A 20,532-nucleotide genomic window follows, 5' to 3' on the forward strand; every position below is an offset into this window, starting at 1 on the left:
GACATGGGAGGAATATGTCTTCTGAAATAGGATACTTGTTATTTGGCCATTGGCTAGTTTTATTGCAAGGAATTCTAATTGGTTAACTACAGGCTAGGGCTGGGTTATAAAACTACATGCTGTCCCTTTGTTCTTGTAACTATCACCAAAGTTACAATCCCAAAACATAGCTGCCTCACTACATGGAATTTTATGGCTCAGCTTCCAACATTATAACATTTATGGCACAATATGGGCCAATAATTGAAGGTAGTGCTTTCAAAGTGGGTTATTTTATATATCATTTGTAAGGTAATTTCATGACCTTTCAGAACCACTTGTCAAACAAAGTTTAAAATGTATCAGGGGTTCATTTTAAAGAAACTTATACATGTAATTCTTATATGTACCATAGAGGTCAAAGGTCAAAGTTATGTTGACCTGAGCATTCCGAAAATGTGTCAGATGGATAACTGTGAATCTAAGCGTTCCAATGATATATGATTAGAGGGTATATGTGAGCAATAAATTGTTGATTGATATATAAATTGATCGATTACATTGGTTAATTGATTGATTGGTTGATCATGCCAAAATATTTCTGATTATACAATACCACCAATCCAGATAGCAGTGGCATGCCTGAAGCAGCTGAAAACTACAACTCCCAGAATACCTTTCACAGGAATAAACACGAAGAAGCGGTAGGTGACTAACATGTGTTACTGAGGCTGAGTTGCAAAGTTGTTTTAAAGCGAAGGGATTCAAGTGTACATTGCTAGAATACTAATAAACGAAAGTTAAGATTGCTTTTACAGTGTTGGTGAGTGGTAGAATAGATTCGGACAAACGCATAGCGAGGTTACTGCACTAATACTCTGTTAGCTTGCTAGCTAGCAAGGTAGCAAACTAATGTTAATTGTTGAATGCCACTGGATGTGCAATCAGCACTGTTATTTATGTTCGATATTAGAGAAGACATGAAGAAATTAAGATTTTGTTTAAAGTATAGAATACACTTCTGATGCAAGGAGCACAGGTCCCATTTTAACCAATAATGTGATGTCAAATTCAATCTTGCCCCTTTGGTTACAGAGTGCAGCCCCAGGAGCAGTGGTATGACATCACACGAGACAACAAGAAGGAAGACCTGACTCTAGACTTTGACTGCCTGACGTCATTCTCAAAACAGTCTAATCACGTGCCAGAAGACGATGCCCGACCGCTGTGTGGCGTATGGGTGTGGCAAGTCGTGGGAAGATGGTGTTACTCTGTACAATTTCCCTAACAATGACACAGAGGAGTTTCACAAATGGGAGAAGCAGGTCCAGCGGACTCGGAGCAACTGGACCGCCTCGCCGAACTCCCAGCTTTGCTGTGAACACTTTGGTAAGGAGTGTTTTGAAAACAAGCCCTACCCCGTCCTCAAGGCTCTCGCTGCCAAAGGACAGCTGAAGCTGAAGTATGGGGCTGTCCCCACAGTGTTCATACGGCCCCCCTGCACCTCCTGTGAGGGCTTCGGCTGCAACGTGTGCACCCCCAAAGCCCAGAGACGTGGCGTCCCTGTAGAACCACAGGAATATGACACGGTGAGTCTGTGACCGTTAGTGTTGTGTGTCAGTGTCCACCTGACATTGAGAAAAAACAAGCGCAATACTATACTTTTGTAAACAAGCGGTAGCTTGCTAGATTTATAACATAAGGTTGGTAATCTGTGATGTTAAAGACAGTTTATTTAATAGCTGAAGCACAGTTCCATGTTTCAGAATAGTTCAAATCATACATGACCCTCTCTCTAACCCAACCTTGTTCCTCTCTCTGAAAGGAGGATGTTGAGGGGGGACCTCTGCAGTCGGATGACACTGATGCAGAGGATGAAGATGACGAAGATGAAGATGAAGATGATGAAGATGAGATGGATGATTCTTTTGGAGATTACTACTCTGCTCTCACTATAGATGACGGACCGGGTGAGGGAAGACTGCGTTAGCCTGTTGATATAAAGTTAATTAGTTAGCCTGCTGATATAAAATTCCAGGCAAGGATACTCATCATGGATCACCAAAACCACCGATCTGTTCTGTAACGTATTCTCATCCTCTTCCCTACACAGTGGTGTGTGAGATGTGTGGCTTCAGCGGGACCAGAGACACCTTCTATTCCAAGACCAAGCGTTTCTGCAGCGTCTCCTGCTCCAGAGCCTACTCCTCCAACTGCAAGAAGTCCTCTATCCTGGCACGACTTCAGGTGAGAGAGAATATCTGTCTGTGTGTTACAGGTGGTGAGGCTAGATGTTTATATACTTTATACTGTATAGCCTTTTATAAAGCCTTTTATATAGCATCACCCTTGGCTTCACTCAATGTTTTATTTTCTCCAGGGAAAGCCTCCCACCAAGAAGGCCAAGGTGCTGATTAAGACTGCCTGGTCCACCCAGATGGGAAACATGATTGCTTCTCTGGGAAGCAGTCAGGACAACAGCTCCAGCTCTACTGGACAGGATGGTGAGACCACTTGGAGGGCTTTTACATTGCTGGGGTAGTGGAAAAGCCTAACTTTTAATTTGGCTCTATACTTCAGCGTTTTGGATTTGAGAGAAAATGAGGCGACCTTGTCATATCTGTTTTGCGGTTTAGAAATGAAAGCACTTTGTATCTAGTCTCCCCATTTGAAGGTGTCATAAGTATTTTGACAATTTCACTTATAGTGTAATAAAGTCGTGAAAAGTTTAAGATTTGGTTCCATATTCCTAGCACACAATGACTCCATCAAGCTTGTGACTCTACAAACTTGTTGGATTGTTTAACCTTTATTTAACCTGGCAAGTCAGTTAAGAACAAATTCTTATTTCCAATGACTGCCTAACCCGTGCGACGCTGGGCCAATTGAATGCTGCTCTATGGGATTCCCAATCACGGCCAGTTGTGATACAGCCTGGAATCGAACCAGGGTCTGTAGTGATGCCTCTAGCACTGAGATGCAGTGCCTTAGACCGCTGCGCAACTCGGGAGCCCATTTGCAGTTTGCTTTGGATTATGTTGTGCCCAATTGAAATTAATGGTAAATAATGTATAATTACGGATAATCATGACTGAATCGTGAAAAATTATGAGTGAGAAAGTCCCCATTAGCTGTTGAAAAAGCAGCAGCTATTCTTCTTGGGGTCCACACAACATAGAACATGACAAAATACACAACACTAATGGACAGGAACAGCAACACACATTTAAACTAAGAACACTATGACTAAAGAACAATATTGCTTTTTTTAAAGAAGGAGAAAATAAATACAAATAAATAATACTGAGAATGTTGTGCGTGTGTACACGTTATTCCTCAAGGGTTTTTTATTTATATATAAATAATGATTTAAACATTTGAAATAATGGAATATCTACATAGGCGTACAGAGGCCCATTATCAGCAACCATCACCCCTGTGTTCCAATGGCACGTTGTGTTAGCTAATCCAAGCTTATCATTTTAAAAGGTTAATTGATCATTAGAAAACCCCTTTACAATTATGTTAGCACAGCTGAAAACTGTTGTTCTGATTTAAAGAAGCAATAAAACTGGCCTTCTTGAGACTAGTTGAGTATCTGGAGCATCAGAATTTGTGGGTTCAATTACAGGTTCAAAATGGCCAGAAACAAATAACTTTCTTCTGAAACACATCAGTCTATTCTTGTGCTGAGAAATGAAGGCTATTCCATGTAAGAAATTGCCAAGAACCTGAAGATCTCGTACAATGCTGTGTACTACTCCCTTCACAGAACAGCGCAAACTGTCTCTAACCAGAATAGAAAGAGTGGGAGGCCCCTGTCCACAACTGAGCAAGAGGACAAGTACATTAGTGTCAAGTTTGAGAAACCGACGCCTCACAAGTCCTCAACTGGCAGCTTCATTAAATAGTACCCGCAAAACACTAGTCTCAACGTCAACAGTGAAGAGGTGACTCCGGGATGCTGGCCTTCTAGGCAGAGTTGCAAAGAAAAAGCCATATCTCAGACTGGCCAATTAAAAAGAAAATATTTAGATGGGCAAAATAACACAGACACTGGACAGAGGAACTCTGCCTAGATGGCCAGCATCCCGGAGTCACCTCTTCACTGTTGACGTTGAGACTAGTGTTTTGTGGGAACTATTTAATGAAGCTGCCAGAATTAAGTGTATATTGAAAATATTAGTTAAAACATCACACCATTGCAGCCAGGAAGAAAAATCCTCTCAATCATTATATGTAAGTTAGAAGAGGGGAAACATTTAGTTCCTTTCTGAGACAGACCTGTTGGTTCTCCCTTTTCCCCTTGTCATATAGTTGCAGCAACAGGAAACTTTGACTGGGGTGCTTACCTGGAGAAGGCAGGCTCTCTTGCTGCTTCAGTGGCCTGCTTCAGACATGTAAGTCTTCCTTTTCACTTATTACAATACTATCCTATTCTATTTTAAAGTTGCGTAGCAATAAATGTCTTTCTTTATTCTACTGGTGAACTAACATTGCTGCTGTTCCCCTGCAGGCGCCACTCTGTGCCCAGTGGGATGACATCACAGTGAGGTTAAAGGTAGAGGTCCTGAACACTAGTGCCATCCTGCCCAGTAAAGTGTATTGGATCGCTAGCATCATCCAACTTGCAGGTCAGCCAAATACTCTGAAACTGATTGATGGGACATCTAAAAATGGCACCCTATTCCCTATATAGTGCACTACACAGGAAACAAGGTTCCATTTAGGAGGCATCCTGAGACATCAAACATGATTATTATTTTTTTTTTTGTCATGGACTGAATGTTAGTTTACCTCTTCCTCTCTCTGTTTTCCAGGCTATAAAGCTCGGTTGAGGTACGAGGGCTTTGAGGAGGACAGCAGCCAGGACTTCTGGTGCAGCCTGGGTTCTGGAGACATGTACCCCATCGGATGGTGTGCCATGACTGGCAAGCTGCTGGTGCCACCACAGGGTGAGTGACCTCCACAGGTATAGAGTACTATAGGTCTAAAAGTTTTAGTTAACATTTCTGTAAAAAAATAAAAAATAATTGTGGGTAATGAGACATCCTTTTTATTAAGCAGTATCTGAAGAAGTGCAACAATTTGATTACACTTACAAAAAAAAAATGTGGGTTCATTAAATGTTTTGATAGTGGATCAATACAGTGCATTCTGACCCTTTGACTTCTTCCACATTTTGTTACGTTACAGCTTTATTCTAAAATTGATGAGGACACATTTTTATTTAATCAATCTACACACAATACCCCATAATGACAGGTTTTTAAACATTCTTGCTCATTTATAACAAAAAGTAAAACTGAAATACCTTATTTACATATGTATTCAGGCCCTGGTCACTGATGGTCCTCAGTCACATTCACTTTATCTTGGATTCCACAACGACATTGGAATCTAAAACTATCACTCTTCCAATTTGACTCTTGTTTAATTGTTGCACTAGCTGAGGAGTTTAGACCCCTGGTTCATTTGCTTAATTGTACATATCCAAAATGCTAGTTGTCCATTTGTATACTGTTATTTCATTGTTTCCCCCTAAGGACATTTGTAACAATTTACAGAGACTGGGGCTGACCATTTTCATAGCCTACTTGAGAATGTTTCTCATTACTCAGTCATGTGGCGACACCTAGTGGACTACATTCATATTATGGCCATTGAAATGCCACCGATCACAGTTAACATTTTTCAATATCTGAAGGTTATACTCTTTTATTTAAAGTGTGGCCAAAACACTTACCTACTGACATATTTTATTTTTTAATTTCAAGGGTGTATGTAACTTCTTTCCTAGGTCGGTTTGACCTCACTGTACATGTTTAGGGTAATCAACGGATGCCGAGTAAGAGAGAATTTCTGCTGCTAAGTTTAAAATTAGTATTTTTTTTGAATGGTGTTGTACTATCACTTATTTTATTTATAGTGTATGTTGAGTGGGTGAGGAGGTGGGTTATGTTGGCATTATCCAAAGATTCTTGTGCTCTGTTTCTCTAAGTTTTTGTTTAATTCAATGTTTTTTTTTCCATGTAGCTCCTTCAATCTCTCTCCTTCAATCCCTTCAATCTCTCTTCCTCATTTTTCTTCATTTGACTTCTCCTCTTATAAGGATTCATGTCTAGTTCAACAACAAGTCAGCATGATATTTTGGGGCTTCCAGTCAGACTGGTGACATGGAACATTTGCATGTTGTGGAGGGCAAATTAAGAGCTCCAGAGTATTTTCACGTCTGAACAGCCTGAATACTTATAGGTGCTTTTCTTGAAGAAATGCAATATGTGTTAACGACCATACTAAATTGCGTAAAGCCTGGGTTGGACTGGTTTTTCATTCTAATTTTAACGGCGAAGCCAGGAAAATCGCAATAGTGATTCACAAACGAGCACAGTTTTCACCCTCTCAGATCATTTCAGATCCTGGAGGACGTTATACAATAGTTAGTGGACACTCTTCCAGACCCCTGAAGTACTTGCAAATGTTTACGCCCCTAACTGGGATGACACTAGATTTAAGACATCTCTTTTCGCATCTCTCCCTAATCTTGACACCCACCGTCTCATCTTTGGCGGGGACTTTAACTTTGTTATTGAACCATGACTCAACCGGTCTAATCCCAGAACACTTACTCCTTCCGGGATGGCAAAAGCTCTTTCTACATTCACGACCCAAATGGGTTGTGTTTATCCATGGCACTTCCTCCACCCTGTCACAAAAGACTTCTACTTTTCTCATGTTTATCAAGCATACTCACTCATAGACTAATTATTTTTAGAACCCTTCTCCCCTCAGTTAAAACTACAGAATATTCTGCTATAGTAATTTCGGACCATTCCCCCCACATTCGGGACATTCTGGCATTCACTCCGAACGCAAAAAAAACATTTGACTTGGAGATTTAGAATGGCCCTATTGTCTAACAAAGAATTGTTCAACTTTTTATTTCAACTAAAATAAATGTATTCATTCAAAGGAATAAAAATAACAACACCTCCCCCTCTCTTCTTTGGGAGACTTTCAAAGCTGTATTACGGGGAAAGATAATTTCAAAAACTGCTGGACTCAATCCTGGCAATAGACCGCTTCACCAAACTTCACCATCCCCTGAATATACGCATAGAGGTTGAAACTTCAAACTCAATTTAATCTACTTTCCACTGATAAAGCAGAGTTTCTGTTGCAACAAATTAAGGGGACGTACTACGAATATGGTGACAAGGCCAGCCGCTTTTTGGCACACCAACTTAAACGCCAGTCAGCATCTCAGTTATATAACTCTCCCTGTAATCTTACAAGTGATCCCTCTAATATTTATTCAAGTTTTGTGTCCATTTTATTCTACCCTCTACAAATCCAAACCCCCATCAGATATTACGGCTATGGACAACTTTTTAGATAACTTGAATATTCCATCCATTTAGTATGGACATCAGTGAAGTTCTGGACAACCCTCAACATCTAGATGAGATAACAAAGGCTCTAAAGTTAATGCAAAGTGGCAAGGCCCCAGGCCCTGATGGCTTCCCAATCGATTATTCAAAAAAATTCCCAGATCAACTCGCCCCATTACTATTAGGTATGTTCACCGGCTTGTTATCACAGGGCTCTCTCCCCACGACGCTAACTCAAACCTCCATATTACTTATACTCAAGAAAGATAAAGATCATTTCACTTTTGAGCTCTGATGTTAAACTATTAGCTAAGGTTCTAGCATGCCGGTTGGAACCCTGGCTCCAGGATGTCATATCTGATGATCAAATAGGTTTCATCAAAGGGTGACAACTGTTTTCCAATGTACGTCGTCTTTTGAACATTTATACTCTCTCCTTCTCTCTCCAGACCCTAAAATGGTTGCTTCTCTTGATGCACAGAAGGCTTTCGACCTGGTGGAGTGGGATTATTTATTTCAGTTTTGATAAGATTTGGTTTTGGGTCCAATTTCATCTCACGGATACGTATGCTCTATTCTGCGCACACACCAACTCTCAACATTCAAATACTTCCGCCTATCCAGAGGGACCCGTCAAGGGTGCCTTATGTCCCCACTCCTTTTTGCACTTGCAATAGAATTGCTTTCCTTGGCCTTAAAATGATGATGATGATGATCATCATCTTTCACTGGATTCCACCAAGCTGGTGAAGAACACAGTGTCACTGTACGCAGATTATCTACTATTATATATCACTAACCCTGTGAACTCTGATAACAATGCATTTTTTAAACACATTTGGATCATTCTCCGGTTACAAATTGAACATTCAGAAAAATGAATGCTTTCCCATCAACCCCTTTACGTCTGTCGCCCTCTGGTTTTTCCTATTGAGGTGTGAATATAACACATTCTCCACCCTCCATAAAATAAACTTAGCAAGTCTAGTCACATGAGTTAAAGCAGACTTACAACGCTTGGATAGTCTGCCTCTCTTCTTAGCTGGTAGAATCCAATCTGTTAAAATGAACATTTGACCTAGGTTTCTGATTTCTAGATTATATGATGCTTTCCTCTGAACCCTCTCCAATCAACAAGGAGGCCCTTAGGCTTAACTCCATATGCTCGGTTAAGTTTCATTCAGTTCAAGGTCTTGCACAGAATTCACTACACCATAGAAAAACGTAGTAAATTCCTCCCAGACACAAATGACACGTGATAGATGTTCAATCACTTCGGCAGACCACACCCATATGTTTTATTCATGTTCTAAGATGTCTGAGTGTTGGTCATTCTTTTTTAATACTCTCTCTAAAATTCTAGATATTGACCTGCAGGCTTGTCCTTTGATTGCTATATTTGGAGTTCCATCTTTGTTGCCTAGTCTCACTAAAAGTAAAGCAGATGTTGTAAAGTTTGCTTCCCTCATAGCCTGCTGGCAGATCTTGCTTAATTGGAAATCCTCCAACCCCCCCCCACTGTATCAGCCTGGTTGAAAGATCTAATGTCTTTTCTACACTTAGAAAAAACACTTTGAGAGGTTGTACTGATAATGTTTTCTTGAGATGGCAGCCTTTTAATTTCCTTTTTTGAACAGTAGCCTTCCATTTATCAGGAGTATGAATGTTGGCCAACAGGGGATATGAGAGGGTGTGGGAGGGAAGGGATAGCATGTTTTGATATTTTAGATGTATTTTTGTGTATGTACATTACCAGTCAAAAGTTTGGACACGTACTCATTCAAGGGTTTTTCTTTATTTACATTTTTGTTTGACATTGTACAATAATAGTGAAGACATCAAAACGATGAAATAACACATATGGAATCATGTAGTACCCAAAAAAGTGTTAAACTTTCTTCAAAGTAGCCACCCTTTGCCTTGATGACAGCTTTACACACTCTTAGACATACATAGCCCTCACACAGCCTGGAATTGTGTTGGATCATTGTCCTGTTGATAAACAAATTATAATCCTGCTAAGCGCAAACTAGATGGGATGGCGTATCGCTGCAGAATGCTGTGGTAGCCATGCTGGTTAAGTGTGCCTTGAATTCTAAATAAATCACAGAGGGTGTCACCAGCAAAGCACCATCACACCTCCTCCTCCATGCTTCACGGTGGGAACCACACATGCAGAGATCATCTGTCCACCTACTCTGCGTCTCACAAAGTCACGGCGGTTGGAACCAAAAATCTCTAATTTGGACTCATCAGACAGATTCTAATGTCCGGTCTAATGTCCATTGCTCGTGTTTCTTGGCTCAAGCAAGTCTATTTTTATTATTGGTGTTCTTTAGTAGTGGTTTCTTTGCATCAATTTGATCATGAAGGCCTGATTCACCAGTCTCCGCTGAACAGTTGATGTTGAGATGTGTCTTCTACTTGAACTCTGAAGCATTTACAGTTGAAGTCAGAAGATTACATACACTTAAATGACTTAGTCATTTTAAACACATTTCTTGTTAACAAACTATAGTTTTGGCAAGTCTGTTAGGACTCTACTTTGTTTTTCCAACAATTGTTTACAGACAGATTATTTCACTTATAATTTACTATCACAATTCCAGTGGGTCAGAAAGTTTACATACTCTAAGTTGACTGTGCCTTTAAACAGCTTGGAAAATTCCAGAAAATGATGTCATGGCTTTAGAAGCTTCTGATAATAGGCTAATTTACATAATTTGAGTCAATTGGAGGTGTACCTGTGGATGTATTTCAAGGCCTACCTTCAAACTCAGTGCCTCTTTGCTTGATATCTTGAAAAATCAAAAGAAATCAGCCAAGACCTCAGAAAAACAATTGTAGACCTCCACAAGTCTGGTTCATCATTGGGAGCCATTTCCAAATGCCTGAAGGTACCACGTTCATCTGTACAAACAATAGTGCACAAGTATAAACACCATGGGACCACGCAGCCATCATACTGCTCAGGAAGGAGACACGTTCTGTCTCCTAGAGATGAATGTACTTTGGTGCGGAAAGTGCAAATCAATCCCAGAACAACAGCAAAGGACCTTGTGAAGATGCTGGAGGAAACGGGTACAAAAGTATCTATGTCCACAGTAAAACGAGTCCTGTATCGACATAACCTGAAAGGCAGCTCAGCAAGGAAGAAGCCACTGCTCCAAAAGCGCCATAAAAAAATCCAGACTACAGTTTACAACTGCACATGGGGACGAAGATCATAGTTTTTGGAGAAATGTCCTCTGGTCTGATGAAACAAAAATAGAACTGTTTGTCCATAATGACCATTGTTATGTTTGGAGGAAAAAGGGGGAGGCTTGCAAGCCGAAGAACACCATCCCAACCGTGAAGCATGGGGGTGGCAGCATCATGTTGTGGGGGTGCTTTGCTGCAGGAAGGACTGGTGGACTTCACAAAATAAATGGCATCATGAGGCATGGAAATTATCTCAAGACAACAGTCAGGAAGTTAAAGGTTGGTCGCAAATGGGTCTTCCAAATGGACAATGACCCCAAACATACTTCCAAAGTTGTGGCAAAATGGCTTGATGACAACAACGTCAAGGTATTGGAGTGGCCATCACAAAGCCCTGACCTCAATCCTACAACAACGTCAAGGTATTGGAGTGGCCATCACAAAGTCCTGACCTCAATCCTATAGAAAATATGTGGGCAGAACTGAAAAAGTATGTGCGTGCAAGGAGGCCTACAAACCTGACTCCGTTACACCAGCTCTGTCAGGAGGAATGGGCCAAAAATCACCCAACTTATTGTGGGAAGCTTGTGGAAGGCTACCCTAAACATTTGACCCAAGTTAAACAATTTAAAGGCAATGCTACCAAATACTAATTGAGTGTATGTACACTTCTGACCCACTGGGAATGTGATGAAGGAAATAAAAGCTGAAATAAATCATTCTCTCTACTATTATTCTGACATTTCACACTCTTAAAATAAAGTGGTGATTCTAATTAGCCTAAGATAGGGAATTTTTACTAGGATTAAATGTCAGGAATTGTGAAAAACTGCGTAAAAAAAAAAAAAATGTAATTGGCTAAGGTGTAAACGGCAGACTTCAACTTGATTTGGGCTGCAACTTCTGAGGCTGGTAACTCTAATGAACTCTGGGTTAGGGTTTCCTGTTGTGGTTCTCATGAGATCCAGTTTCATCATAGTGCTTGATGGTTTTTGCGACTGCACTTGAAGAAGTTCTTTAAATTTTGGTAAAAAGACTTGGTCTTTTACCAAATAGGGGTATCTTCTGTATACCGCCCCTACCTTGTCACAACAAAATTGTCTCAAACGCATTAACTTTCAACAGGTGTTAGTTTAAATTAATTCAAGGTGACTACCTCATGAGTCTGGTTGAGAGAATGCCAAGAGTGTGCAAAGCTGTCATCAAAGCAAAGGATGGCTACTTTGAAGAATCTAAAATATATTTAGATTTGTTTAACACTTTTTTTGGTTACTACATGATTCCATATGTTTTTTCATAGTGTTGATGTCTTCTATTATTCTACACTGTAGACAATAGTACAAATAAATAAAAACCCTTGAATGAGTAGGTGTCAACTTTTGACTGGTACTGTATGTGTGCGTATATTTATTATTTCCAATTGTATGTTTTATTACATTTTTATGTGTGCTGCTTTTGTTAAGGGGAGGGAGGTGTTTCAATACGTATAAGGGGATAAAAGGATGTACCTGTTCAAGTTGTAATTTGTGTTTCTTTATATTCACCCAAATCTAGATAGCTGATGTTCTGAAAGAGCTGCAAAATCTGGACCCCTACAAATCTATCCTACCCTGTCTTTCTAATGTCTTTGAAAGCCAAGTTAACAAACCGATTACCGACCATTTAGAATCCCACTGTACCTTCTCCACTATGCAATCTGGATTCAGAGCTGGTCATGGGTGCACCTCAGCCACGCTCAAGGTCCTAAACGATATCATAACCGCCATCGATACGAGACATTACTGTGCAGCCATCTTCATCGACCTGGTCAAGGCTTTCGACTCTGTCAATCACCACATTCTTATTGGCAGACAACAGCCTTGGTTTCTCAAATGGCTGCCTAGCCTGGTTCACCAACTACTTCTCAGACAGAGTTCAGTGTGTCAAAACGGAGGGCCTGTTGTCCGGACCTCTGGCAGTCTCTATGGGGGTGCCACAGGGTTCAATTATCGGGCCGACTCTCTTCTCTGTATACATCAATGATGTCGCTCTTGCTGCTGGTGATTCTCTGATCCACCTCTACGCAGACGACACCATTCTGTATACTTCTGGCCCCTCTTTGGACACTGTTAACTAACCTCCAGACGAGCTTCAATGCCATACAACTCTCCTTCCGTGGCCTCCAACTGCTCTTAAATGCTAGTAAAACTAAATGCATGCTATTCAATCGATCACTGCCCGCACCTGCCCGCCCGTCCGACTAGCATCACTACTCTGGACGATTCTGACTTAGAATACGTGGACAACTACAAATACCTAGGTGTCTGGTTAGACTGTAAACTCTCCTTCCAGACTCACATTAAGCATTTCCAATCCAAAATTAAATCTAGAATCGGCTTCCTATATCGCAACAAAGCATCCTTCACTCATGCCTATCACAGTGCCATCCGTTTTGTTACCAAAGCCTCATTCTACTCACCACTGTGACCTGTACGCTCTTGTTGGTTGGCCCTCGCTTCATACTCGTCGCCAAACCCACAAGTCTCTGCTAGGTAAAGCCCCGCCTTCTCAGCTCACTGGCCACCATAGCAGCACCCACTCGTAGCACGCGCTACAGCAGGTATATCTCACTGGTCACCTCCAAAGCCAATTCCTCCTTTGGTCGCCTTTCCTTCCAGTTCTCTGCTGTCAATGACTGGAACAAACTGCAAAAATATCTGAAGCTGGAGACTCTTTCCTCCCTCACTAGCTTTAAGCACCAGCTGTCAGAGCAGCTCACAGATCACTGCACCTGTACATAGCCCATCTGTAAACAGCCCATCTATCTACCTCATCCCCATACTGTATTTATTTATTTATTTATTTATCTTGCTCCTTTGCACCCCAGTATCTCTACTTGCACATCTACAATTTGTGTTTTAATTGCTATATTGTAATTACTTTGCCACCATGGCCTATTTATTTCCTTAACTCCCTTATCTTATCTCATTTACACTCACTGTATATAGACTTTTTGTTTTCTTTTTTTCTGCTGTATTATTGACTGTATGTTTTGTTTATTCCATGTGTAACTCTTTGTTGTTGTATGTGTCGAATTGCTATGCTTTATCTTGGCCAGGTCGCAGTTGCGAATGAGAATTTGTTCTCAACTAGCCTACCTGGTTAAATAAAGTTGAAATAAATAAAATTGCAAATAAAAATATGTATACATTTTTTATTTTTCAAAATTAAAAGTAATGCACTCGAAACAAAAAGCAATGAGACTTGAAATTGAGCTCAGGTGCATCCTGTTTCCATATAGATGTTTCTCGAACTTGGAGTCCATCTGTGGTTAATTCAATTGATTGCGTTCAACACCATAGTGCCCACAGAGATCATCACTGAGCTAAGGACCCTTCGACTAAACACCTCCCTCTGCAACTGGATCCTGGAGTTCCTGACGGGCTGCCCCCAGGTGGTACAGGTAGGCAAAAACACGTCTGCCATGCTGATTCTCATCACTGGAGCCCCTCAAGGGTGCGTGCTTAGTCCCCTCCTGTGCTCCCTGTTCACCCACGATTGTGTGACCAAACACGACTCCAACACCATCATTAAGTTTGCTGATGACAACAGTGGTAGGCCTGATTACCGACCATGATGAGACAGCCCATATGGAGGTCAGAGACTGCCAGGACAATAACCTCTCCCTCAATGTGAGCAAGACAAAGGAGCTGATCGTGGTCTACAGGAAAAGGCGGGCCAAACAGGCCCTCATTAACATTGACGGGGCTGTAGTGGAGCTGGTCAAGAGTTTCCAAGTTCCTTGGTGTCCACATCACCAACAAACTATCATGGTCCAAACCTAGACAGTCGTGAAGAAGGCATGACAACACCTTTTCCCACCTCAGGAGACTGAAAAGATTTGTCATGGGTCCCCAGATCCTCAAAGTTCTACAGCTCCACCATCAGGAGCATCCTGACCGGTTGCATCACGTGCTGGTATGGCAACCGCTCGTTATCTGACCTTGAAGGCGCTAAAGAGGGTAGTGCGTACAGCCTAGTACATCACTGGGGCCGAGTTCCTCACACCCAGTACCTATATACTAGTCAGTGTCCAAAAAATTGTCAAAGACTCCAGTCACCCAAGTCATAGAATGTTCTCTCTGCTACCACACGGCAAGCAGTACCGGATTACCAAGTCTAGGACCAAAGGGCTCCGTAACAGCTTCTACCCCCAAGCCATGAGACTGCTGAACAATTAATCAAATGGCTACCCGGACTATTTACATATCTATGCATAGTCATTTTTACCAGTACCTATGTGTACAATTAACTAACCTGTACCCCCAGCACATTGACTCTGTACAGGTACCCCCTGTATATAGCCTCGTTATTGTTATTTTGTTTTTTTCATTATTTTTTTTTACTTAAAATATTTACCAAATAAACTGAACTCTTTATTGAACTGCATTGTTGGTTATGGGCTTGTAAGTAAGCATTTCACGGTAAGGTCTGTTGTGTTCGGCACATGTCAAATCAAAATCAAACTTTATTTGTCATGAATATGAAAAGCATACCTGTCTATATAAGGTCCCACAGTTGACAGTGCATGTCACAGCAAAAACCAAGCCATGAGGTCTAAGGAATTGTCCATAGATCTCAGAGACAGGATTGTGTCCAGGCACAGATCTGGGGAAGTGTTCCAAAACATGTCTGCAGCATTGAAGGTCCCCAAGAACACAGTGGCCTCCATCATTCGTACTTGGAAAAAATGTGGACCCACCAAGACTCTTCCTAGAGCTAAGAAAACAAGATTCTCTGGTCTGTGCAGCGACACTCCCCATCCAATCTGACAGAGCTTGAGAAAATCTACAGGGAAGAATGGGAGAAACTCCCCAAATACAGGTGTGCGAAGCTTGTAGCGTCATACCTAAGGAGACTCAAGGCTGTAGTTGCTGCCAAAGGTGCTTCAACAAAGTACTGAGTAAAGGGTCTGAATACTTATGTTTAATGTAATATTTCAGTTTTAATATTTTATACATTTGCAAACATTTCTAAAAATCTGTTTTTGCTTTGTCATTATGGGGTATTATGTGTAGATGAGAAAAACTAACAATTTAATAAATTTTAGAATAAGGCTGTAACGTAACAAAATGTGGAAAAATTGAAGGGGTCTGAATAGTTTCCGAATGCACACTATTGGTTGTGTGTCCCTTTTCTAGCTGTGCACCAGAACATCTCTGACTGGAAGGAGTATCTGATGAACCGGCTGGTTGGAGCCAGAACTTTGCCTGTGGACTTCTATATGAAGGTAACGTGTGTCAGACATACTTTTTCTTTGTGGTAGAACCAACCAAATTACCACATCTCTCCACCACTGCCCCATGTCTCTGTAATGGCCATCTCTCTCTCTCACTCACTCACACTCACACACAGCTGGCCGAGAGTATGAAGTGTCCGTTCCGTACTGGCATGCGTGTGGAGGTGGTGGACCGCACTCTGGTGAGCCGGACACGGCTGGCAGTGGTGGACACTGTGACCGGAGGCCGCCTAAGACTGGTCTATGAGGACGGGGAGCAGGAGGCCAAAGGGGAGCCCCTCTCTGATGTCTGGTGCCATATGTGGAGCCCCCTTCTGCACCCAGTGGGCTGGTCCAGCAAAGTGGGTCATGTCATCAAACTGGCTGGTACGGGATTAAACCAACTTGTGCACGGGGGGGGGGGGGTTGTTTTCTATGTTGATAAAGTTGAAGGTTGATAATATGAAACGTTCTTCCCCAGACGTTGACCACCCAACATTCCGTAAGGTGTACTGTGATAGCGTCCCCATGCTGTTTAAGAAGGTCAGTATACAGACTGATCACATTAATCAATGTCTAGCTATAGCTTATTTGTTGATGGTTTGACTAACACCAGAGGAGTCTGCAAAAGAAGCACAAATAGAGTGCTGTGTTTCTGCATGCCACAACGGCTTGTTTCATGACTGGACTTTTATAACACTGTTATGCCTCTCTATGACCCCCCCCCCCCCCCCCCCCCCACAGCCCAGGACTGTGTACATGGAAGGAGGCTTCTTTGAGGTGGGAATGAAGCTGGAGGCCATCAATCCTGTAAACCTGGGCAACATCTGTGTGGCCACTATACACAAGGTAATGATTGAGAGGATTCTCATTCTTGGCTGCAATGCTGTGATCTTTTAACTAATATTGTCTATGTACACTTAATTTGGCTCTATATTCCAACATTTTGGACTTGATATTAAATGTTTTATATGAGGTGACACAACAGAATGTCACCTTTTATTTGAGGGAATTTTCATATGTTTTTCGGTTTAGAAATTAAAGCACTATGTATCTAGTCCCTCCATTTGAGGGTGTCATAAGTATTTGCACAAATGTACTTATAGTGTATTAAATTAGGGATTAAAATGGATTTAATTGTAATTTTTTGTCAACGATCTACACAAAGTACTCTAATTTCAAAGGAAGATAAATAATAATATGAAAAATAAATTGGTGTTCTATCTTGATTTTAGATAATTATTCAACCCCCTGAGTCAATGCATGTTAGAATACCCTTTGGCAGTGATTACAGCTGTGAGTCTTTCTGGGTAAGTCTCTAAGAGCTTTGCACACCTGGATAGTACAATATTTGCACATTCTTTAAAAAACAAGTTGGTTATTGATCTTTTCTAGACAGTCATTTTCATGTCTTGTCATATATTAACTCAGCCACTCAGGAACATCAATGATGTCTTGGTAAACAACTCCACTGTAGATTTGGCCTTGTGTTTTAGGTTATTGTCCTGATGAAATGTGAATTTGTCTCCCAGTGTCCGTTGGAAAGCAGACTGAACCAGGTTTTCCCCAAGGATTTCGCCTGTGCTTAGCGCTATTCCATTTATTTGTATCTTAAACTCCCTAGTCCTTGCCGATGACAAGCAAAACCCATAACAAGAAGTAGCCACCACCATGCTTGAAAATATAAAGAGTGGTACTCTCAAATATAACACTTTCTTTTCAAGACATAATTTATTTTCCACAGTTTTTGCATTATTACTTCAGTGCCTTATTGCAGACAAGTTGCATGTTTTGGAATATGTTTATTCTGTACAGGCTTTCCTTTTCACTCTGTCATTTAGGTTAGTATTGTGGAGTAACTCAAATGTTGTTGATCCATCGTCAATGTCCTCCTATCGCAGCCATTAAACTGCAACTGTATAAAAGCAGGGTTTCCCTAACTCGGCCCTAGGGACCCCAAGGGGTTCATGTTTTGGTTTTTGCCCTAGCACTACACATCTGATTGAAATGAACTCATCATCAAGCTTTGATTATTTAAATCAGCTGTGTAGTGCTTTAATGGCTTCTTCTGTCCAGCAAACTTGTGATTCAACCTGTTAAAAATAAATATATCTTTATTTAACCAGGTAGGCCAGTTGAGAACAAGTTCTCATTTACAACTGCGACCTGGCCAAGATAAAGCAAAGCAGTGCGACAAACACAACAGAGTTACACATGGGATAAACAAATGTACAATCAATAACACAATAGACAAATCTGTATACAGTGTGTGCAAATGAAGTTAGAAGGTAAGACAATAAATAGGCCAACAGTGGCGAAGTAATTACAATTTAGCAATTTACACTGGAGTGATATATGTGCAGATGAGGATGTGCAAGTAGAAATACTGGACTGCAAAAGAGCAGAAAAACAAAAACAAATATGGGGATGACGAAGATAGTTGGTTGGATGGGCTATTTACAGATGGGCTGTGTACAGCTGCAGCGATCGGTAAGCTGCTCTGACAGCTGGTGCTTAAAGTTAGTGAGGGAGATATAAGTCCCCAACTTCAGTGATTTTTGCAATTTGTTCCAGTCATTGGTAGCAGAGAACTGGAAGGAAAGGCGGCCAAAGGAGGTGTTCGCTTTGGGGATGACCAGTGAAATATACCTGCTGGAGCGCATGCTACGAGTGGGTGTTGCTATGGTGACCAGTGAGCTAAGGCAGAGCTTTACCTCGCAAAGACTTACAGATGACCTGGAGTCAGTGGGTTTGGCTACGGATATGTAGTGAGGGCCAGCCAACGAGAGCATACAGGTCGCAGTGGTGGGTAGTATATGGGGCTTTGGTGACAAAACAGATGGCACTGTGATAGACTACATCCAATTTGTTGAGTCGAGTGTTGGAGGCTATTTTGTCAATTACATCGCCGAAGTCAAGGATCGGTAGGGTAGTCAGTTTTACAAGGGTATGTTTGGCAGCATAAGTGAAGGAGGCTTTGTTGCGAAATAGCATGCCGATTCTAGATTTAACTTTGGATTGGAGATGCTTATTGTGAGTCTGTGAGTTTACAGTCTAGCCAGACACCTAGGTATTTATAGTTGTCCACATATTCTAAGTCAGAACCGTCTAGAGTAGTGATGCTAGTCGGGCAGGCGGGTGCTGGCAGCAATCAGTTGAAGAGCATGCATTTAGTTTTACAAGTATTTAAGAGCAGCTGGAGGCCACGGAAGGAGTGTTGTATGGCGTTGAAGCTCGTCTGGAGGGTTGTTAAGTGTCCAAAGAAGGGCCAGATGTATACAGAATGGTGTCGTCTGCGTAGAATCATCCGCAGCAAGAGCAACATCATTGATGTATACAGAGAAAAGAGTCGGCCCGAGAGTTGAACCCTGTGGTACCCCTTAGACTGCCAGAGGTCTGGACAACAGGCCCTCCAATTTGACACACTGAACTCTATCTGAGAAGTAGTTAGTGATCCAGGCAAGGCAGTCATTCGAGAAACCAAGGCCGTTGAGTCTGCCGATAAGAATACAGTGATTGACAGAGTCGAAAGCCTTGGCCAGGTTGATGAAGACGGCTGTACAGTACTGTCTTTTATCGATGGCAGTTATGATGTCATTTACGACCTTGCTGAGGTACACCCGTGACCAGCTCGGAAACCAGATTGCATAGCAGAGAAGGTATGGTGGGATTCAAAATGGTCAGGGAACTGTTTGTTCACTTTGCTTTCGAAGACTTAAGAAAGGCAGGGCAGGATGGATATAGGTCTGTAACAGTTTGGCTCTAGAGTGTCTCCCCCTTTGAAGAGGGGGATGACCGCGGCCACTTTCCAATCTTTAGGAATCTCAGACGATACGAAGAGAGGTTGAATAGACTAGTAATAGGGAATTCAACAATGGCAGCATATCATTTTAGGAACAGAGGGTCCAGATTGTCTAGCCAAGCTGATTTGTAGGGATCCAGATTTTGCAGCTCATTCAGAACATCAGCTGTCTAGATTTGGGTGAAGGAGAAGCACGGGGGGTGCAGAGCTGTTGGCCGGGTTTGGGATTGCCAGGTGCAATATTGAAATTCTCGATTATCGTGGATTTATCAGTGGTGACAGTATTTCCTAGTCTCAGTGCAGTGGGCAGCTGGGAGGAGGTACTCTTATTCTCCATGGACTTTACAGTGTCCCCAGACTTTGTGGAATTAGTGCTGCAGAATGCAAATTTCTGTTTGAAATTTCTGTCCCAACTGACTGCATGTATTGGTTCCTGACTTCCCTGAAAAGTTGCACATTGTGGGGACTATTCGAAGCTAGTGCAGTACGCCAGGGTGTTTTTGTGCTGGTCAAGGGCAGTCAGGTCTGGAGTGAACCACGGTCTATATCTATTCTTAGTTCTACATTTTTTGAAAGGGGCATGCTTATTTAAGATGGTGAGGAACGCACTTTTAAGGAACAACCAGGCATCCTCTACTGATGGGATGAGGTCAATATCCTTCCAGGATACCCGGGCCAAGTCGATTAGAAAGGCCTGTGCGCAGAAGTGTTTTAGGGAGCGTTTGACAGTGATGAGGGTTGGTCGTTTGACCGCGGACCCACTACGGACGCAGGCAATGAGGCAGTGATCGCTGAGATCCTGGTTGAAAACAGCAGAGGTGTATTTAGAGGGCAAGTTGATCAGGATGATATCTATGAGGGTGCCCATGTTTTACGGATTTGGGGTTGTACCTGGTGTAGGT

At 41.8% G+C, this 20,532-nt stretch overlaps 1 protein-coding gene across 1 annotated transcript in view; it reads left to right on the forward strand.

Moving 5' to 3' along the window:
- The first annotated feature begins 660 nt into the window (after window positions 1-660).
- LOC139381536 (lethal(3)malignant brain tumor-like protein 2) overlaps window positions 661-20,532 on the forward strand; it is a 34,808-nt gene continuing 14,936 nt past the window's right edge. The window contains 12 exon segments of the mRNA XM_071125157.1: window positions 661-683; window positions 1,075-1,568; window positions 1,805-1,949; window positions 2,093-2,226; window positions 2,360-2,483; window positions 4,297-4,379; window positions 4,496-4,613; window positions 4,800-4,934; window positions 15,752-15,840; window positions 15,966-16,215; window positions 16,310-16,371; window positions 16,573-16,677. Of these exon segments, the coding sequence (XP_070981258.1) occupies window positions 1,194-1,568; window positions 1,805-1,949; window positions 2,093-2,226; window positions 2,360-2,483; window positions 4,297-4,379; window positions 4,496-4,613; window positions 4,800-4,934; window positions 15,752-15,840; window positions 15,966-16,215; window positions 16,310-16,371; window positions 16,573-16,677 (1,620 nt within the window). The 5' untranslated portion in view covers window positions 661-683; window positions 1,075-1,193.

Source organism: Oncorhynchus clarkii, chromosome 23 (genome assembly GCF_045791955.1).
Source record: "Oncorhynchus clarkii lewisi isolate Uvic-CL-2024 chromosome 23, UVic_Ocla_1.0, whole genome shotgun sequence".
NCBI lineage: Eukaryota > Metazoa > Chordata > Actinopteri > Salmoniformes > Salmonidae > Oncorhynchus > Oncorhynchus clarkii.